General features: G+C 41.8%; 1 protein-coding gene across 1 annotated transcript in view; it reads right to left on the bottom strand.

The window, feature by feature from the left end:
* LOC126295032 (plasma membrane calcium-transporting ATPase 2-like) overlaps nt 1–19911 on the bottom strand; it is a 606942-nt gene that overhangs the window by 407354 nt on the left and 179677 nt on the right. The window contains exon 7 of the mRNA XM_049987282.1: nt 15609–15697. Coding sequence (XP_049843239.1) covers nt 15609–15697 — 89 coding nt within the window. The remainder of the gene's footprint in view (nt 1–15608; nt 15698–19911) is intronic.

The following is a 19911-nucleotide window of genomic DNA, read 5'->3' on the forward strand; positions in this document are numbered from 1 at the left end:
CTCTGTAAGATATCTTCCAGATGGAGAATAATCCCTTTCAACATCAGCATTACTATGAGATAGAGGTACAACTGCTTTCAGTCCTTTACTTGTCTGGGAATATTTTGTTTCTATTTTCATACAATTTCGCACTAAGCAACTGGTTCCAATAACTGTTGACTGAGTCTGCGTTACACTGGTTTCCAACTGGAGAAGCTACCATTCATCCACTAAGTTATTGCAATCAGTGTCCAGTGGTAATGCTTTCCTGATGTGTACAATAACACTCACACTTTCTGCTGATATTCTGTTATGTTAATGAAGGTAAAGTAATCACAATTCGACACAGCTAGGAGGCACTGGTCGACTGCACAAGGGTGTTGACGGTTAGTCACTGAAAACCATGAAAGACAACAGAACAACAAGGTAACATGAAGGAATGACAATTCTGGAGTGTAAATCAAATCAAAAGGCTAGCTGTAGCAGTATCTGGAGTCAAGTAAGGCTGTATACAAGGAATGAGACTAAAGTGCACTCAGAACATGACTGAGGTCCTAGCCCCTATGCTGCAAGCTTTGCAGCGTGGACTTGGGTGCTGGCAGACTAGCCTGTGGGGCGTTGTCAGTGCCTAGTGCTGAAGCGGCAACAGCAGCACTCACAAATATTAGGAGTGCTGCTTAGTAGCTGTTATCTAGCTCCAAGAATTCTGGCAACGTTTCAAACTAATCAAGCTGGGAACCAGATCCCTATCCCCCCCTCTCCCTCAAAATGGGCACTTAAGATCTGAAGCACCCTGGACAATGTTTCAGAAGGTGAACTGATGGCATGGTTGGTGTCCTGGTGGAGGAGCCTAACGTTTAGGAGGAGGAACGATGGATGTCACAATACACTGGGGAATGGTGGTTGGGAGATGACTGTTAGGATGGATGCTGCTGTGAGGTCTCACCCTCCAAATCCACATCCACAGAAACCACCAATGGTGCCCTGGAATGCATATTCTACCTGTGTGGTTGAGGGGTCTACAATGGCACCAATGGTAATGTAGTCAGTACGTAGTGACAGAGTTGATTGGTGTGACGATGCTCCAAACCCCACAATGTATCCACCATCATAAGCCACCATAGCCAGCATCCATTGGAACATGCCCAAACAGCTGAAAGGGGATGGGTGGTTCCATCCAGAGTGTCAGATACAAGGTTAAGAGAGCTGTGGTGGCAGGAGGTGGAGGAGAGTATGTGGCTGTTGCCCATGGAGGAGCTCCAGTGCTCTGCACTCATGGACAGGGATGGTCCTGTAGGTACTCAGGAACACAGTGAGTGCTGCTTCAGTGGTGGATGTGCCCATTTCTTTCAACATTTATTTAAATCTACACACCATATGCACTGCTTTGCCACTGAGGGATGGGTGGAAAGGTGGGCTAAACAGGAGTTTAATGCCACTGGTATTACAGAACTGTTCAGAGGCTGTTGCCATGAGTTGGGGCCCATTTTTGGACAATAGGTTGTGGGGAAGGCCTTCAGAGAGTAAGTGGTAGTTGTAATGGTGCACACCGGGGTAGTTTGAATAAGCATCCACAACAATGAGCCACATAGAGCTCAGAAAGGAACCAGCAAAGACCAGATGAATATGGTGTGAGGAGCAAGAAGGAGTGGGTTGGGAGGGGAAAAACTGAGGAGAAGCAGACAGATGTTGGGCACATGCAGAACAGCTGCACACCTTGGCCTCCACACTTTTGTTCAATCCTGGCCAGTAGGCATGTTGTCTGACAAGGGCTTCATCCGTGGCATACCTCAATGACCATGATCAAGGAGTTCCAAGATATGAGGGCATATGATAGTTGGGATGACAACACGGTGGGTATCTGCCTCCACATCCAGCAGAAGAATGTCACAGAAAAGAGACAAGCAATGAGAATGGCAAGCCCCAGGTCCAGAGTTCTGGATCAGCAGATTTGGAAAAATAAATGGGCCACCCACGTGGCAAATAGTGCATGACAGACCATAAGATAGGGTCATGTTGCATGTCTGTGACAATGGGAAACTCATCCAAGCTTAGTTGACATTCAATGTCAGTGTGGAAACAGGAGAGCCTGCTGGTCAAATGCTGGGTCTCATCCTGAGAGTGGACAAAAGAGTGCATCTGTGTTTGTGTGTTGTGTGGTAGGCTGTACTTAATGGTGTAAGTGCAGGAACTAAGAAAAAGAGCACAACACTGGAGTCTTTGAGCTGTCCACTCTGGAATCCAAGAGTGTGCCCCAAAGAGTACTACCAACAGTTTGTGGTCAGTGATGAACATAAACTTTGTCCCAAAGAGATACACATGGTATTTCTTATTGGCAAAGATGATTCCTAAAGCCTCTTTTACGATCTGTGAGTAGTTTCTTTGAGCTGACATCAGTGTTTTTGACACATAGGCTATGGGTTGCTCAGTACTATCAATGTTACGGCGCATCAGCACTGCTCCAATGCCATAGGGGGAAGTGTCAGCAGCCAAAACAAGGAAACATAATGGAGAAAAGAGCTTAAGGGAGGGTGCCAGCATAACACGTGCTTCAGCTGAGTGAAAGCATGGTCCCAGGCAGCCAATCACAGAAACTGAATGCCCTTATTTGGCAAATGGTTGACTGGGTGCATAATGTGTTCTGCTTGTGGCAGGAACTTAGAATAATGAGTCAACAGCGGAAATGTTGTGATCAGTGGGCTCAATCCCATCTCAGTTCAGCAAGTGTCCAAGGTAGTCCACTTGCTCTTGAACAAACTGGTATTTGTGTAGGCATCAATTAAACACTGCATTACATAAGGTCAGTTGGTTGGTTTAAAGGCGGCAGAAGGGACCAAACTATTAGGTCATCAGACCCTTGTTCCTAGTAAAACAAGGCCACAAGTGTGAGAATAAAACGGACGAGACATATGACACAAAACGGCAAGAAAGGAAAAGCCACAAGAATGAAGGGAAGGCAATGAACAGTAAAAGGAGCAAAAGAGGAAAGAAAACAACAGAGAGATGCTAGATACAGAAGAGAGTAAAACATGAAAGCAGATTACAGTGGCTGGCCAACCACGAGAACAAAAAGGGAAAGCCATCCACTCTGCAACACATTAAAACCTCCACCCTAAATGCACTAGGGTGGAGACAACAGAGGAACAAAGGACATGTGCTAAAACCTACATAGAAGTGTAAAACCCTCTCTCATGGATAAAATGTAAAACTAAAGCTGCTGTGGAGGCATTGTCGCCCAACACTGAAGGCAGGGTGCTGTGAAAGTTAAAAGTCTGCTGCAGAGCGGCTAAAAGTGGGCAGTCCAGAAAGAGGTGGATGACTGTAATTTTGGAGCCACAGTGACACTGAGATGGGTCCTTGCAATGCTACGTATGGCTAATGCGGAGCTGGCACAGGACAACTGATTCCCAACGAGAGGCCTGTATGGAAGACTTCCACACATTCATAGCCTCCTTAATGACACACAGTTTGTTGTGTGTGCTGTTGTGCCATTCCATCTCCCAAAGAAGGAAAACCCTGTGGTGTAAGACAGAGCACAGGTCAGCTTCAGAGATGCCTATCTCCTGAAGCGGTTTCTGTGTTGCCTGTTTGGCCAGCCTGTTGGCACGTTTGTTGCTGGGGATTCCGACGTGTCCTGGGGTCCACACAAACATCATGGAACAGCAGCACTGTTCCAGGGCATAGATGGACTCTTGAATGTTTGCTACCAGAGGGTGCCAAGGGTAGTGCTGTTTGATAGCTTGTAGGCTGCTCTGTACACAGGAGAAATGACTCGCCAGGGCATGAGCGGATGTACTCAAGAGCATGAGATATGGCCACCAGCTCTGCAGTGAAAACACTGCAGCCAACATGCAAGGAGTGCTGCTCAATATGTCCTCCATGAACATATGCAAAGCATACGTGACCATCCGATATAAAATTTAGACTGGCAATGGCAAGGAAAGCGTTCCTGAAGAAGAGAAATTTGTTAACATCGAGTATAGATTTAAGTGTCAGCAAGTCGTTTCTGAAAGTATTTGTATGGAGTGTAGCCATGTATGGAAGTGAAACATGGACAATAAATAGTTTGGACAAGAAGGGAATAGAAGCTTTCGAAATGTGTTGCTACAGAAGAATGTTGAAGATTAGGTGGGTAGATCACGTAACTAATGAGGTATTGAATAGGATTGGGGAGAAGAGAAGTTTGTGGCACAACTTGACTAGACGAAGGGATTGGTTGGTAGGACATGTTCTGAGGCATTAAGGGATAACCAATTGACTATTGGAAGGCAGCGTGGAGGGTAAAAATCGTAGAGGGAGACCAAGAGATGAATACACTCAGCAGATTCAGAAGGATGTAGGTTGCAGTAAGTACTGGGAGATGAAGGAGCCTGCACAGGATAGATTAGCATGGAGAGCTGCATCAAACCAATCTCAGGACTGAAGACCACAACAACAACAACAACAACAACAACAACAACACGTGACCATCAGCCATTGAGCCGTTGGTGTAAACCACTTCAGAGCCCCGGAACACGTCAAGAATGGAGAGGAAGTGACAGCAGAGAGCAATGGGGTTAACAGAGTCCTTAGGGCCATGCAAAAGGTGCAGACAAAGCTGTGGCCGAGGCATACACCATGGAGGCATATGTGAACAGACCACAAGTATAGGTGGTAAAGGGAAGAACTCCAGTTCGGAGAGACGGGACCGCACGCAAACCACAATCGTTAGCCCCAATGGGGGCCGCCGATGCAGGAGATGGACTGCTGCGGGCGGGAAAAGGAGACGGTAATTCAGATGCTCAGGGGATCTATGAACGTGTGCTGCTGTGTAACTGGCAGGCAGTTGCACATGTCTGATCTGCAATGGAGGGACACAAGCCTCCACCAGTACGCTGCTCACTGGACTCGTCCTAAAAGCTGCTGCCGCTAATCGAACCCCACAGTGGTGCACAGAATCAAGTAAATGCAATGCTGAAGGTACTGCAAACTGTAAACCACACTCCCATAGTCAGTTCAGGATTAGAAAAGGGCTCTGTAGAACTGCAGCACTGTACAGAGATCTGCACCCCAATTGGTGTTGCTCAGGTAATGGAGGACATTGAGGTGCTGCCAGCGCTTCTGCTTAAGCTGATGAAGATGAGGGAGCCAAGTCAATCAAGAGTCAAAAACCAGTCCTAGGAATTGATATGTCTCCACTACAGTGAGTGGATCATCATTAAGGTAAAGTGCGGGTTCCAGATGAATGGTATGATGCCGAAAGAAGTGCATGACACACGACTTTGCGGCTGAAAACTGGAAGCTGTGGGCTACAGCCAATGACTGTCCCTTGTGGATGGCTTCCTGGAGGCACCGCTCAGCAACAACAGTACTGAAGCAGCAGTAAGAAATGCAGAAGTCATCTGCATACAGAGAAAGTGAGACGGAGTGCCCGACAGCTGCTGGTAGACCGTTAATGGCCACTAAAAGTAGAGAGACACTCAATACAGAGCCCTGCGGGACTCCATTCTCCCAGATATGGATGGAACTATGGGAATCACCAAATTGGACACAGAAAGTACGAAGCAAGTTTTGGATAAAAATCAGGAGTAATCCCCAGAGACCCCACTAATACAATGTGGCAAGGATATGATGTCGCCAAGTCGTGTCATATGCTTTACGTAAGTCAAAAAAGATGGCAACCAGGCGTTGCCATCTGGAAAAGGCTATTCAGATGGCAGACTTGATGGATGCAAGATTATCAGTGGTAGAGCGACCCTGGCAGAAGCTGCCCTGACATAGAGCCACCAAGCCACGTGACTCCAGGACCCAACCCAACCGCCGACATATCATACATTCCAGCAGCTTACAAAGAATGTTGGTGAGGCTGACAGACCAATAGCTATCCACATCAAAAGGGTTTTTACCAGGTTTGAGCACTGGAACAATGGTGCTCTCCTGCAATTTGATGGAAAGATGCCATTGCACAGCGAGGAGATGTCGCTTGTAGTCAGATGAGAGATGTTTAATCATCTGGCTGTGGATGTGATCAAGCCCAGGAGCTATGTCGGGGAAATGTGCAAGGGCACTGAGGAGCTCCCGCTGTGTAAATGGGGTGTTATAGGATTCACTGCAGTGTGTAGTGAATGAGAGGACATTCCCTTCCAGCTGCCATTTTAGTGTGAGAAAGGCTTGGGGTAATACTCCGATGCAGAGGCTCGAACAAAGTGCAATCGCGTTTGCGTCGGTGCATAACTCGCCATTTACAGTAACACAGGGGACAGCTGTTGGGGCCTGGTACCCAAAAAGATATTTGATCTTTGCCCAGACTTGTGAAGGTGACGTGTGGTACCCAATGGTGGAGATGTATCTCTCCCAACAGTCCTTCTTCCATTGCTTGATAAGGTAGGCCACTCGAAGGCTATGAGGTGGTCCAGGAAAGAGTGCTGCTGTAGAGCTCACAGATCCTCCTTAATTGCTTCAGCGACTTCCGGCGACCACCAAGGGACTGTCTTATGCCTCAAGCACCCTAAAGACTGAGGGATTGCGTTTTCTGCTGCAGAAACAATTGTCCTAATCACCTGCTAAAACATCACATCGATGTTACCATGCGGGGGAGACCCAATGGTGACAGCGGAGGTGAAAGTTCCCCAGACTGTCTTGTTCAAAGCCCATCTGGGCAGGCATCCATGTGCCTGATGCTGGGACAGTGACAGGAAGACGGGGAAGTGGTCATTACCACAGAGGTCGTTATGTGCTCTCCAGTGGATAGATGGGAGAAGTTCTGGACTGGAAATTGATAAATAAATGGCCGAGTAACTACCATGAGCCACACTGAAATGTGTGGCAGCCCCAGTATTTAAAAGGCAAAGGTCAAATTGCGACAGTAGAGTTTTGAAATCTCTGCCTTGGCCGGCAAGCATGGTACCACTCCACATAGGGTTATGGGCATTAAAATCTCCCAGAAGTAGGAAAGGTTTAGGGAGTTGATCAATCAGTGCAGCTAATACATTCAAGGGTACTGCACCATCCGGAGGAAAGTATACATTGCAGACAGTTATTTCCTGCATCATCCTTATTCTGACAGCCATATCTTCAAGAGGGATTTGAAGGGGCACATGTTCACTACAGACCAAGTATAGGACATAAACGCAAACTCCACCTGACACTCGATTATAGCACTACGGTTCCTGTAATATCCCTTATAGCCATGGAGGGCAGGGGTCCGCATTGCTGGGAACCAGGATTCCTGGAAGGCAATGCAGATAGCAGGTGTTAAGCATAACAGTTGCGGTAACTCAGCCAGGCGGTGGAAAAAACCGACGCAATTCCACTGGATGATGCCATCGTGAGACTGGGAAGGCATGGAACATTCATTGAAGCAGTTTACGCCTCAGAGTCACCTGCTGCCACTGATTTATTGCCTGAGCAATCTATATCCATTGTGTCTGAGGGTCTGGCAAGATCTAGATCCTCAGCAGATGCCAATATCTCCACCCCATCCTCAGTTGCAGAGCTTGTAGGTAGCAGTGGTGCAGGTGCCACCACAATTTCCTTACGGGTTTTCTTTTTGGATTTCTCTCACTGCTCCTTGGGTTTCCCTGGCAGGGAGGACTTCACTGGCTCAGTCTCCGGGACTGAGGATGAGCATGAAGCCCTACATCCAGCTGCTTTTGGGTTCTTCAGTCACTGTCAGGTCTCGTCTTTCTCACTAGAAGAAAAGTGGGAAGGGAGTGACCCAAGGGACTCCTTCCTAGTGAGAGAAGCCAAAGAAGCCACTTCTCTGGCTTAGGAGTGGGGATGGACATCCCCAATAGTTAAGGGGGGGGGGGGTGAAATGCCCCCCACCATCAAGGGGGCAAGTGTAGTCTTCAGGCTCTGAGACGTGACCTAGGTTGGAGTAGCTGATGGTGCCAAAACTGTTGTAGTGACAGCATAAGATGAGGTCATACACACAGGATGCAGGCGTTCAAATGTTCTCTTAGCCTTAGTGTAGGTCAGTCTGTCCAGGGCCTTGTACTCCATGATTTTCCTTTGTTTCTGGAGAATCCTGCAGTCAGGCGAGCAAGGTGCTCTCTGCAGTTGACACAGATGGGAGGCGGGGCACATGGAGTATTGGGATGTGATGGGCGTCCGCAATCTCGGCATGTGACACTGGAAGTACAGCAGGAAGACATATGGCCAAACTTCCAGCACTTAAAGCACCGCATCGGGGGAGGGACATAGGGCTTTACATCACACCGATAGACCATCACCCTGACCTTCTTGGGAAATGTATCACCCTCAAATGCCAGATGAAGGCACCAGTGGCAACCTGATTATCCTTCGGGCCCCAGTGGACACATCCTACAAAATGTACCTTAAATTGGCGCGCAACTCATCCTTGGACTGCAAAAGAAGGTCTCTGTGAAATATGTTACCTTGGACCATATTTAAGCTCTTATGTGGCGTGATGGTTGCAGAAACATCACCCAGCTTGTCACAAGTGAGTAACTTCCTTGACTGGGCAGAGGATTCTGTTTTGATCAAGACTGATCCAGATCTCATTTTGGACAAGCCCTCCACCTCCCCGAACTTGTCCTCTAAACGCTCAACAAAAAACTGAGGCTTCATCATCATGAACAATTCCCCATCAGCTCTCGAACATACAAGGTACTGGGGCAAATAAGATACATTGCCATCCTTTGCCTGATGTTCCTCTCATGGTGTGGGCAGGGAGGGGAACGATTTGGGGTTATACTTCAGTGTGTTGAATTGAGTTTGTGATCGCTTAGAGACTGTTGGTGTTTCACCACCAGCAAGAGATGATGGACTATGCTTCATCGTGTGTCATCTGCCCTGATGCAACCCACACCGACCAGGAGCCCTCCCCACAGGCGCCACCCAGCTGCAGCAAAGGCTACCTGGTAGGATGGCCATTGCCGGGAGTCTTGATGCCCAAGTGGGATGAGCGTCTACCCCTTGGCGTACATGGGGAGTTAATGGTGCAGGCATCAGCAGAGTGATCCCTGTGTGGTCAGGGGGCTGCAATCAACAGGGTACATAGCGGCCCCACCACAACAGACTGGCTACAGTGTTGGATAACAGGCGCAAAGAAGCCCATGGTCATCATCAATCCAGAAATCGACACTGCATATTTCATGGTGGAAAATGCACCCAGGAAGGTGTTCCCACCCAAGAGATGGAGAATGGGTAGGACTGCAATGCGATGATGAGAATGTGGGCTAAAGATCTCAATGCACAATGGACACAATGCACCTTGTAAGGTGCCCTTCCCCAATTGGCTCACTCTTTGGGAAAATTTTGAAGAATGGAGGTCAAATACTACAGGGGACCATCACATAAAGGCTGAAACATGTGAAACTCCTTTTAGTCACCTCATACGAAGGCAGAACTACGTTGGGCCTATTCTAACCCCTGGACCGCACAGGGGGTCACACAAGGTAATAAAGAGTATGCAGAGGTTGCACAGATGGTCTTAACAGATAGCACCAATAACTGTTAAGTTGTCCAGGTAATTGTTACAAGTGAGAATGGAAGTGGTTAACTTTCTGGGGATTTCTGGAAGATTGGCAGAGCAGAAGATATCCCAAAAGGAAAACTTTTGTATCTGTACAAGCCAAAGTGTGTGTTGATGACCATAATATGTTGCAATACCTCATCAGTAAATAAGTGTTGGCGAGGTCTATCTTAGAAAAATATTCACCGCTAATAAGTTTTGTGAGGAGATGCTCTGGACCTGTCTGTTTATCCCAAATCCCTAAAAGAACTAGTTCTGACATGTTTAATGACCCCAGCTTTGTGAAGATGTTTGAGCTTAATCGCCATCTGCATGAAGATGGAAAGCAGACGTACCCAACAGAAATGGGGCACTTCATCTGGACGTAGAGAAGTATGCACCCTAAAATCAGTGGCACTCCCTAGAACAGGTTTGAACAGACACACAAAAGTGGTACAAAGGTTGACAGGTTCTTGGAAGGGAAATGTGTTCCAGACAATCTGAACTTCATCTGTGATGGAAAACTCAAAAAGCAAGAAGACATCCAGGCCAAAAATGTTGCCGGCCAAGTGACAACAAACAGAGTTATGAACCATGTAACCTTCTTGTATGCTGCCATAGATATGAACTGATTTCTCATGAGAATTGAACTGTCACCATACCCAACCGACTTGCAGCAGGGTGAGACCAAGCTGGGTAACCAAGATGAGCATGTGTTGGGAGGTTCAACAGGGAAACCATCACTCTTGTCAGGGAAACCATCGCTCCTGTGTCTACTTGTCCTGTTGCACAATCACGAATCAATAAACAACTTGGTAGCAGGTTTGTCCTGGGAAACAATGGTCTGGAGTTCATTCACCATCCCTTTATGCAAGGTTGGAGTGGAGTTTGACTGTCTTGATGCTTGATGGCAGACAGTTTGGAGATGCCCATCCTTTCAACGATGAGTGCAGAGTGCACAGCAGTCTGGACAGTCTGCATGTCAGTTCAGTCAAGACAAGATGGGAGATCCTACAACTTACACTAACATGGTGTGACTGGCTTCTCAGAGGCCACTGACACATCTGAAACTGACTAATCATGATGTCACAGTTTGGAAAGTAATGAGAATTTTGACCCCTTGGTGGCAGTTGAACTGCTGCCACCTAAGGACGAGCTGTAAGGTGTTCATTTTCTGACTGCACTATCTCAAAATAAGGATTGTCCAGCTTGAGTTGCTGTGCATACTTTTGGATTGGGGACCAACTGGACCACCATAATTCGAATCAAGGAATCTGTTTATGAGGTTCTGCAAGACAGGTTTGCACAAGTAAAATATCAATGTTGACTTAGTTCCCATAATCCCATCATCCATAAGTGATATGACTGACCTAGCTATTTGTGGTATTAATGGAACTTAAGGTGCAACATGACCAGATGGAATTGTTGTGAATAATAGTTTGACAGCAATGAACTCATTTTCTTGAATGTGAATGCAACCAGATTGGAGAGGAGAGCCAACTTCTTTAGTAACAAAACTGTCGCTGGGGAAGCTCGAGAAAGGAAGAGTGTCTGTTGGAAAGCATCATCAGAAATATTAGGAGCACCACCTAATGGCTGTTGTCTAGGTCCATGTGCTTGGGCAAGCTTTTGAACTCATCAGACTGGGATACAGAAAATGACAATACAAATAATGCACTCTTTTTACCGTTCCAGGTTGGCTTAAAGAAGAATGTATTTACATGCCTCAGTAAAATACTACTTAATGTGTGTCACTAACTGAAGGAGCTACTGTACAGATACCTGCTGAAGAGCTGCTGTACAGTCATCATCATAAGACATGACATGTATAGGTATTAAACTGGATTCTTGTAAAATGTCTACCGACAGGCTACAAGTCTTCAGTACTAATGGTTTATAAATTATTCCTAGCAACACCTGAACAAGTCTCCTTATTTCACTGAGAACAAAATGTATCAATGGCTTCTTTATTTGGAATGTTCTGGTGAAATGGGTAAAACTGAGCACTGGACTAAACATATGCCAGTTCAGTTTTCCTCAGGGGTTTCTTCAGAAGCTGAACAACATGTCTGTACCCACTGTCAGAATCTGTAGCATAATTATTGTGTGGAATAAAATACAAGAACTCTTTTTTGACACCATCCCACTGCTGAAACATTCTCTTTATAGCTGGATGGATACAGTCCTTTTAAGAAAGAGTTATGGAGGACGTGAATATTGCAAAAGCTGACAGTAAGTTTTTTCTTTCTCGCAAGACAAACTTGTTCACTAAATAGACTCATTACTTTTTTATTAACATTTGGGCCATGACTCCTTAGCATACATACTTGAGGCAAAGTAAGGTTTGCTGAATATAATGTACTTGTAAGTTTACCAGTAATGTCCTCAAATATTGCTTTAATAATGAAAGATGTCTGTCAATGAAGGCTCGCAATTTTATTCTGAGCTGCTGACCAATAATGAACAATTTCTAACACCTTTGCACCAGTACAGTTTGTTGTTTCATCAAGTCACTGTGAATAACATGCATTATATTTATTAAAGTAAGGTTCTTGGGTTTAATTTAGAATGTATTGTTATGTAGTTCCACTCAAAGCCGCTCCAGGAAATACAGTCTCAAAAAGACTATTAATGCCTTGACACGAATCAGCTGAATAATTGGAACAAGCACTAAAATATGCAATTAATTGCAGAGAAGCATCAAAATTGTAATATTATTTTCCTTTATTACTTGATGACTACTTACAAGCTTAATCTCATTATCAAATCATCCTAAAAACCACAGAACTAATTAGTAAGCACTTACCACAGTATGAAGCTAACTAATGATACTTGGTATATGCCAATGAACTACGCGATAACAAACATTATGACAGCCACATTAAGTTCGTTGTAGTTAAACATGCCAATAGTATAAAGCAGCACAGGACTGAACTTCATTCACCTAACTGAGACAATATTAGGAAGACTAAAAGGGGGCACTTATCAGAACTGCACTGTCTAGGGAGCAGCTTTACTTTACATTTTTTGTTTTTTTTTTTTTCATTTTTTTATAATGCGGTTGCCCACAAATGCAGTAACAAGCACTACAAAATACATATTTCAAATACAAGCAAAAATCGTTATACAAAGTATATAAGTTACAATTTGTAAAGGAAGCAAAAAGACATCTATATGTCATAATGTCAGAGTCATTCTCAATAAATTGATGAAACAAATTTTGGACACTCTGATGAAGATAGTAATACAAAACCATATTTTCAGAATACTAACAAACAGAGTCATAGACAAACTTAAAAGGCAATGTAGTACAACATGGCAAAACAGGGCAGTCCAACATGAATAAAACCACATAGTCAGGTATGAAACCATTACATTAAAAGTCAGACATAAAATTGTGGTAAAACCATACTGTCAAGGATAAACCATTACATTAAATCTGACATAAAAGCAACTTTGAACAACATGGTAAGATAAGAAACCTGAACATTAATAAAAGCACACAGTCAGATATAAAACAATTACATAGAATCAGACATAAAATAGATGTATATGTCCTTTAAAATCATAATAAAGTCCTATACTAACAAACAAACAAATATTCATACATGTTGCAAATTATTGTACATAAAATGTAAGACTTTTTACAAAGTGGAACTGCATTCTTTTACACCTTACCTCTTAAGAAATGAGTACAGAGTAGAAATCAATTTTAAAACATTAATGTAACAGCATATTTCTAACAGAACTTTAAAATAGTGCTTCACCCTTAAAGCACAGCTTCATGGATACAAAAACTGTCAATGTCAAATGTTGTAAAAACAAAATTCTCTACAATATTAACCATGAATCTAAAGTACACCACTCTTACATTAGTTATCAAGCTTCAAAATAAACTGATAATTTTTTCTTGTGGTAAACCTAGTAATAGGCTGGTAAATTAAGACAACCAGCTGAATTAATGGAGAACAGGAATGGATACATTTCATAATAAGGAACACTTTAAAGATTAGTTCTGTCAAGTACAACAATAATCTGAGCTGTCATAAGATATCCAATACCAGCATGAATGGAAATTGAGGGGGAGGAGCGATGGAAAGCAGCTCCAAATTCAAAGCCGATGTTATGAATGAACTGATAGCTACATAAATAAGTGAAAGTCAGCAATGCATTGGCTCACAGGAGAACAGAGTACAACACATATAATTGCCAGTAATCCTGGAACAATGAAAACAATCGTCTTTTATAGATGATTTGTTGACAATACTTCTCATTGTCAAAAGTGTCCTAGATGACACTGACACTATTTTCAATATGTAATATAGGACATTAAATACATTCTTGAAACAGAAAAAAGTTAAGGTTCCTTGATGTTCTGATAATGAGGCATGATTATTGTTTAAGTTTCTCTGTTTTTTGGAAGTAAAAACAATCTGTATCATCAGACTAGATTCCAACCACCCAAACATAAAACTGCATTTCTTCGATCAATGATTACACAGCTTACTAGGCTGCCTCTTGGTAATGAAAATCAAAGCTTCAGTTGTCGTTCAAATGTGTAACAAAATTAAATGTGGTCGGACACCAAAGTTGTCAGAGATGATTTAGGGAAAAGCCCTACTATTTCTCTGATCATGAGTCATCTATCCCACATCATTAGGATCCTTATATGATCAATAACAATCCCATTTGTGGATGTTGATGTCCTAACTAAACATGCTTCACTCTTCACTGATAAGTCGTCATCTCTGAGTACTTACTTGTACCATTCCTTTGTGTGGTACTCATTGCTTCGACCACAACCACTTGTCAAATCTTGCAGATTGTTTCAGCTTGAGAATTACTAAGCTTAAAACAAAATTTCATGAATGTTGTCCCCCTTTTTCTGTCATTTTGCTCACAACACAAAATCTGATGACTATCACTTACATGTGTTCACTTGTCAATGGCTAGCTAACTGGTTATTTCTGCAATCATGTTCATGCAAAGTACATATGCCTACAAAGAAGTGTGCACCAACCCTGATACCACTGTTGGTTTCAAAAATAAGAAAAAAGTTGGATACTTTTTGAACAGCCCTTGTATTCATGTTGGATTTTCCTATCTTGCTTGTCATACTGAATTGTTTTTAAGTCAGCCTGTGATTCTATTTGTAGGTGTTCTGAAAAACTGTTTTCGTATTACTAGCTTCATCAAGGCATCCAAAATTTGTTTCATCACTTTGCTCAATATGGTGCTGGCATGACGACATATATACACCCTTTTGCTTCTGCTACAATCTGTAGCTTAAATATCTTCTTGTAAATATTTTTGCTTGTATTTGAGATATGTATTTTGTAATGCTTGTTATTACATGTGTGGCCAGCCACTTTATACAAAACTGAAAAAAATACGAAAAATAAAGCTGCTCAGTAGATAGTGCACTTCCAATAAGCGCCCACTGTCCTTGTCTTCCTAATTCCTTTCCACACTTTGATGTATGTTGGGTCAACGAAGTTCAGTTGTGTACTGCTTTATATAAAAGGTGTATTTATCTACAATGAACATTCATTCATACGGCTGTCGTAATGTTTGTTATTGATTAGTTTATGTGTAAATCAATTACCATTGATTATCTTCATACTGTGCCAGTTTTGTAATGTACAAAGTGCTTTCTAATTAGTTTCTGTTTTGTGAGACAATTTGATAATGAGCTTAAGTTTGTAAGCAGTTGTCAAGTAATAAAGGAAATTAGTATTGCAACTTTGATGCTTCTCTCCAGTTTATTAAAAAATTTAGTTAACCAGAATAGTTGCTGATGACGTGCCTTACAGAATTCTGGAAATTAATAGGAACAAGCAAAATACCCTTATTGTTTCAGTAATACGGGCACGGCCTTTGCTGTCGGAAGAGAGAGTGATGAACTGCCACTGTGACAGAAGGTACTGAACTGCATGATGCAGGCATAAGACGAAGCTGTTACGGTGCCATCTTTGTACAAAATAACTGTTAATGAACTGATGTCACCGCATGATCATTCAGAGCCTGAAAACTTTCTTTTCTCCACATTTATGAAAGTATCACAAACAAACACAAAGCACTTCATGATCATGTGTTTTTCACGCACTCAGACATTTTGTCTCCTGTTCCAACCTCCTTGGAAAACCAATCACTCTTCATATAGCTTCACTCATTGTCCTTGAAATGTTGCATAGATGCAGAAGGTTGTTGCAGAAGAAGCTACAACAACTGGGAAGTCTGACGTCACATTTTTATGTGATCCTGGAATGCGTAAATATTTTCACTTGTGAGGCATCAAATTTGTGCAAATGCTTTTTATGCAATTTGTTTTTATTTACTCTATCTCTTGCTCTGCTACCAACTATCCAAATCACACACACACACACACACACACACACACACACACACACACACACACACACACACACACAAAAATGTGAGTAAATGTGACTTAAGTGACTTGTTCAGAATGTTGCTTTTTGGTATAATCACGATAATGATTGAAGAATCCTGTGATAAACTCTAATTGTTCCAATTGCAAACCGTTGTTCATTTCCTGCAACCAGAAGGGAACAGTGCAGCAGAAATTCATCAAAGAATGAATTGAATGGATGGTGAAAACTAAGTGATGGCATTGTTTGTGAACAGTGTACAAAATTGTAATATGGTTTAACTGATTTCATGATGAATGAGTCAAGGACGCAATGAGATATTTTCAATTGCCTGTCATACAGTCCAGACCCAGTGCCAAGTATCTTCCATCTTTTTCCTGAACTGAAGAAGTCGCTTGAATGACAGTATGTCAAGCTGTTGAGAAGCTTCAAGGCAACATCAAGATTAATTTCAATTCACTGAGTGCCACATTTTATGGATAGGGCATTTTGGTAATAAAATAGGTTTTCTGAGTACTTGAATTTTATTGATGGCATATCAGAGGTTAAAGAGGGGAAAAAATTCCAGCAGCCATATTTTAAGCAAAGAGGTGTGCCACATGTAGCCTCTGAGATATGTGCGACATTTAGAAGTTGTGTATCACTTTTAGAGTGATGAACAATTGTCAAGATTAGATAAGATTAGATTAGATTAATACTTGTTCCATAGATCATGAATGCGACACTTCGTAATGATGTGGAATGTGTCAGGTTAATGAAAGATGTCTGTACAAGATATTACATTACACAAAATATTGCATGACACTAATTCTTAAGTTAGTTTTTCCCCCTCCCTTAATTTATATCTAAAAATTCAGCCAATGAGTAGAAGGAGTTGTCGTCTAGAAATTTTTTAAATTTATTTTTAAATGTTGGTTGACTATCTGTCAGGCTTTTGATGCTGTTTGGTAGGTGACCAAAGACTTTTGTGGCAGCATAATTAACCCCCTTCTGCGCCAAAGTCAGATTTAACCCTGCATAGTGAAGATCATCCTTTCTCCTGGTGTTATAGCTATGCACACTGCTATTACTTTTGAACTGGGCTGGATTATTAACAACAAATTTCATAAGTGAATATATATACTGTGAGGTTACTGTGAGGATCCCTAGATCCTTAAATAGATGTCTGCAAGATGACCGTGGGTGGGCTCCAGCAATTATTCTGATTACACGTTTTTGAGCAATGAATACTTTTCTACTCAATGATGAATTACTCCAGAATATGATACCATATGAAAGCAGTGAATGAAAGTAGGCATAGTAAGCTAATTTACTGAGATTCTTATCACCAAAATTTGCAATAACCCTGATAGCATACGTAGCCGAACTCAGACGTTTCAGCAGACCATCAATGTGTTGCTTCCAGTTTAACCTCTCATCAATGGACACACCTAAAAATTTTGGAAATTCTACCTTAGCTACAGACTTCTGTTCAAAGTCTATATTTATTACTGGAGTTGTGCCATTTACTGTACGGAACTGTATATACTGTGTTTTATCAAAATTTAAAGAGAGTCCGTTTGCTGAGAACCACTTAATAATTTTGTGAAAAACATCATTTACAATTACGTCACTTAGTTATTGGTTTTTGGATGTTATTACTATACATGTATCATCAGCAAAAAGAACTAACTTTGCATCTTCATCAATATGGAATGGTAAGTCATTAATGTATATCAAGAACAGTAAAGGACCTAAGACCGAACCCTGTGGGACCCCGTGCTTGATAGCCCCCCAGTTTGAGGAATCAGCTGTTGTATAAACATTACATGAACCACTTATTTCAACTTTCTGCATTCTTCCAGTTAAGTATGAATTAAACCATTTGTGCACTGCCCCCCTCAAACCATAATGATTTAGCTTATCTAAAAGAATTCCATGATTTACACAGTCAAAGGCCTTTGACAGATCACAAAAAATACCAATAGGTGATGTCCGGTTATTCAGAGCATTTAATATTTGATCAGTAAAAGCGTATATAGCATTTTCTGTTGAAAAGCCTTTCTGAAAACCAAACTGACATTTTGTTAGTACTTTATTTTTACATATATGGGAGGCTACTCTTGAATACATTACTTTCTCAAAAATTTTTGATAGAGCTGTCAGAAGAGAGATTGGGCGATAGTTGTTGACATCCGACGTATCCCTCTTTTTATGAAATGGTTTTACTATGGCATATTTCAGTCTATCGGGGAAAACACCCTGCTCCAAAGAGGTATTACATACGTGGCTGAGAATCCTACTTATCTGTGGGGAACAAGCTTTAAGTATCTTGCTGGAAATGCCATCAATTCCGTAAGAGCTTTTACTTTTCAGTGAGTTTATTATTTTACTGATTTCAGAGGGAGAGGTTCGTGGAAATACAGTTGTTTCAAACTGCACAGGTATGGCCTCTTCTATTAGAAGCCTTGCCTCTTCTAGTGAAGATCTAGATCCTACTTTCTCCACAACATTTAAAAAATGATTATTGAAAATATTTCCAATTTCAGATTGTTTGTTAGTACACTTGTCATTCAGTTTTATGGCACTAAAGTCTTCCTGTGCTCTTGGTTGCCCTGTTTCCCTTTCAATAATATTCCAAATTGCTTTAATTTTATTATCAGAGTTACTGATCTCAGACATCATACACATGCTTCTGGATTTTTTAATAACTTTTCTTAGTACTGCACAATAGTTTTTATAATACTGAACAATTTCGGGGTCAGTACTCCCTCTAGCTGTTAGATACAGTTCTCTTTTAAGGTTGCAAGATATTCTTATTCCTTTAGTTAGCCAAGGTTTTTTATATGTTTTCTTGGAATTATGTTTCACTGTTTTCTTGGGAAAACAATTTTCAAATACCCTTAAAAATGAATCGTGAAATAAGTTATATTTCAAGTTTGCATCAGGTTCCATATACACTTCATCCCAGTCTAGCTCCTTTAGTCTTTCCCTAAAGTTTGCAGTATTCATATTGTTAATTGAACGCACTGCTTTGAAATTCTGATTTGATATACTGCATGGAGCTATGCCATGTACTGTAACTAGCTGTGCACCATGATCTGAAAGACCATTCTCAACAGGATAAGCATTTATGTCCTTAAACTTATCTTTGTCTATAAAAAAGTTATCTATCAATGTCCTGCTGTTCTTTGTTATCCGAGTAGGAAAATCAATGACGGAGCTCAAATTGAGAGAACTGAGTAATACTACAAGGTCATTCTTCCTATCACACTCTTTCAGGGAATCAACATTGAAATCCCCACAAATGATAATTTGCTTCCCCCTGTCTGACAGATAGCACAACAAAGCATCCAAGTTTTCTAGAAATAGCTGGAAATTCCCTGAGGGGGGCCTATACACTGTTACAATTATGAAAGTGCCATCATTTAGCTTTAGTTCAGTGGCACATGCTTCCATATGTTGCTCTACACAAAATTTTTTAGTTTCTAAATGTTTTAGTCTGTTATAGTCTGTGCCAATTATGGTAAGAACTGTAAAGCTCACATTTACCAATTCCCAGCTAGTCAAAGGTGTGCACATGAAGCTGATATCCACGTCTGTGATTATGAGGGCTAATCTGTAGCAAGCATATTGGGATATGTAGCTACTTCCTTTTTAGGCATTTATTGACATAAGTAGGCTGATGACTGAACACAGTATTTTAATTTGTGTTTCAATACAAGTTTTATTAATGAGAATGCCTAAATTTTTATTCACTTTGTGGGTATGTTGTCAGTATTTTTTTAAGGCAGTTTATTGTGGGAAACACACAGTGGGTTGGAAAATGAGGACTACCATAACAACCAGAACAATTAGTGTACCTGAACTGCCACCTGTACCTCTCCAAAGCAGCACCAGTCACCAGATTCTGAGTGGCAAGTCATTAATTACTGATTGCATTGCGGTCAGTGGTGAGTTTTGTTAGAAGTCTGTGACCAAAATTCATAAGCAGAATTGGGGAGATCCTTGTGTGGACAAGTGCCAACAATTCACTACATGGCTACTGCAAAATGGAGAATGACAAAGTGCAGAAGTTATTAAACAAGAGAAAACTAAAGTTTC

The sequence above is a fragment of the Schistocerca gregaria genome, chromosome 11 (genome assembly GCF_023897955.1).
Source record: "Schistocerca gregaria isolate iqSchGreg1 chromosome 11, iqSchGreg1.2, whole genome shotgun sequence".
NCBI classification, from domain to species: Eukaryota; Metazoa; Arthropoda; class Insecta; order Orthoptera; family Acrididae; genus Schistocerca; species Schistocerca gregaria.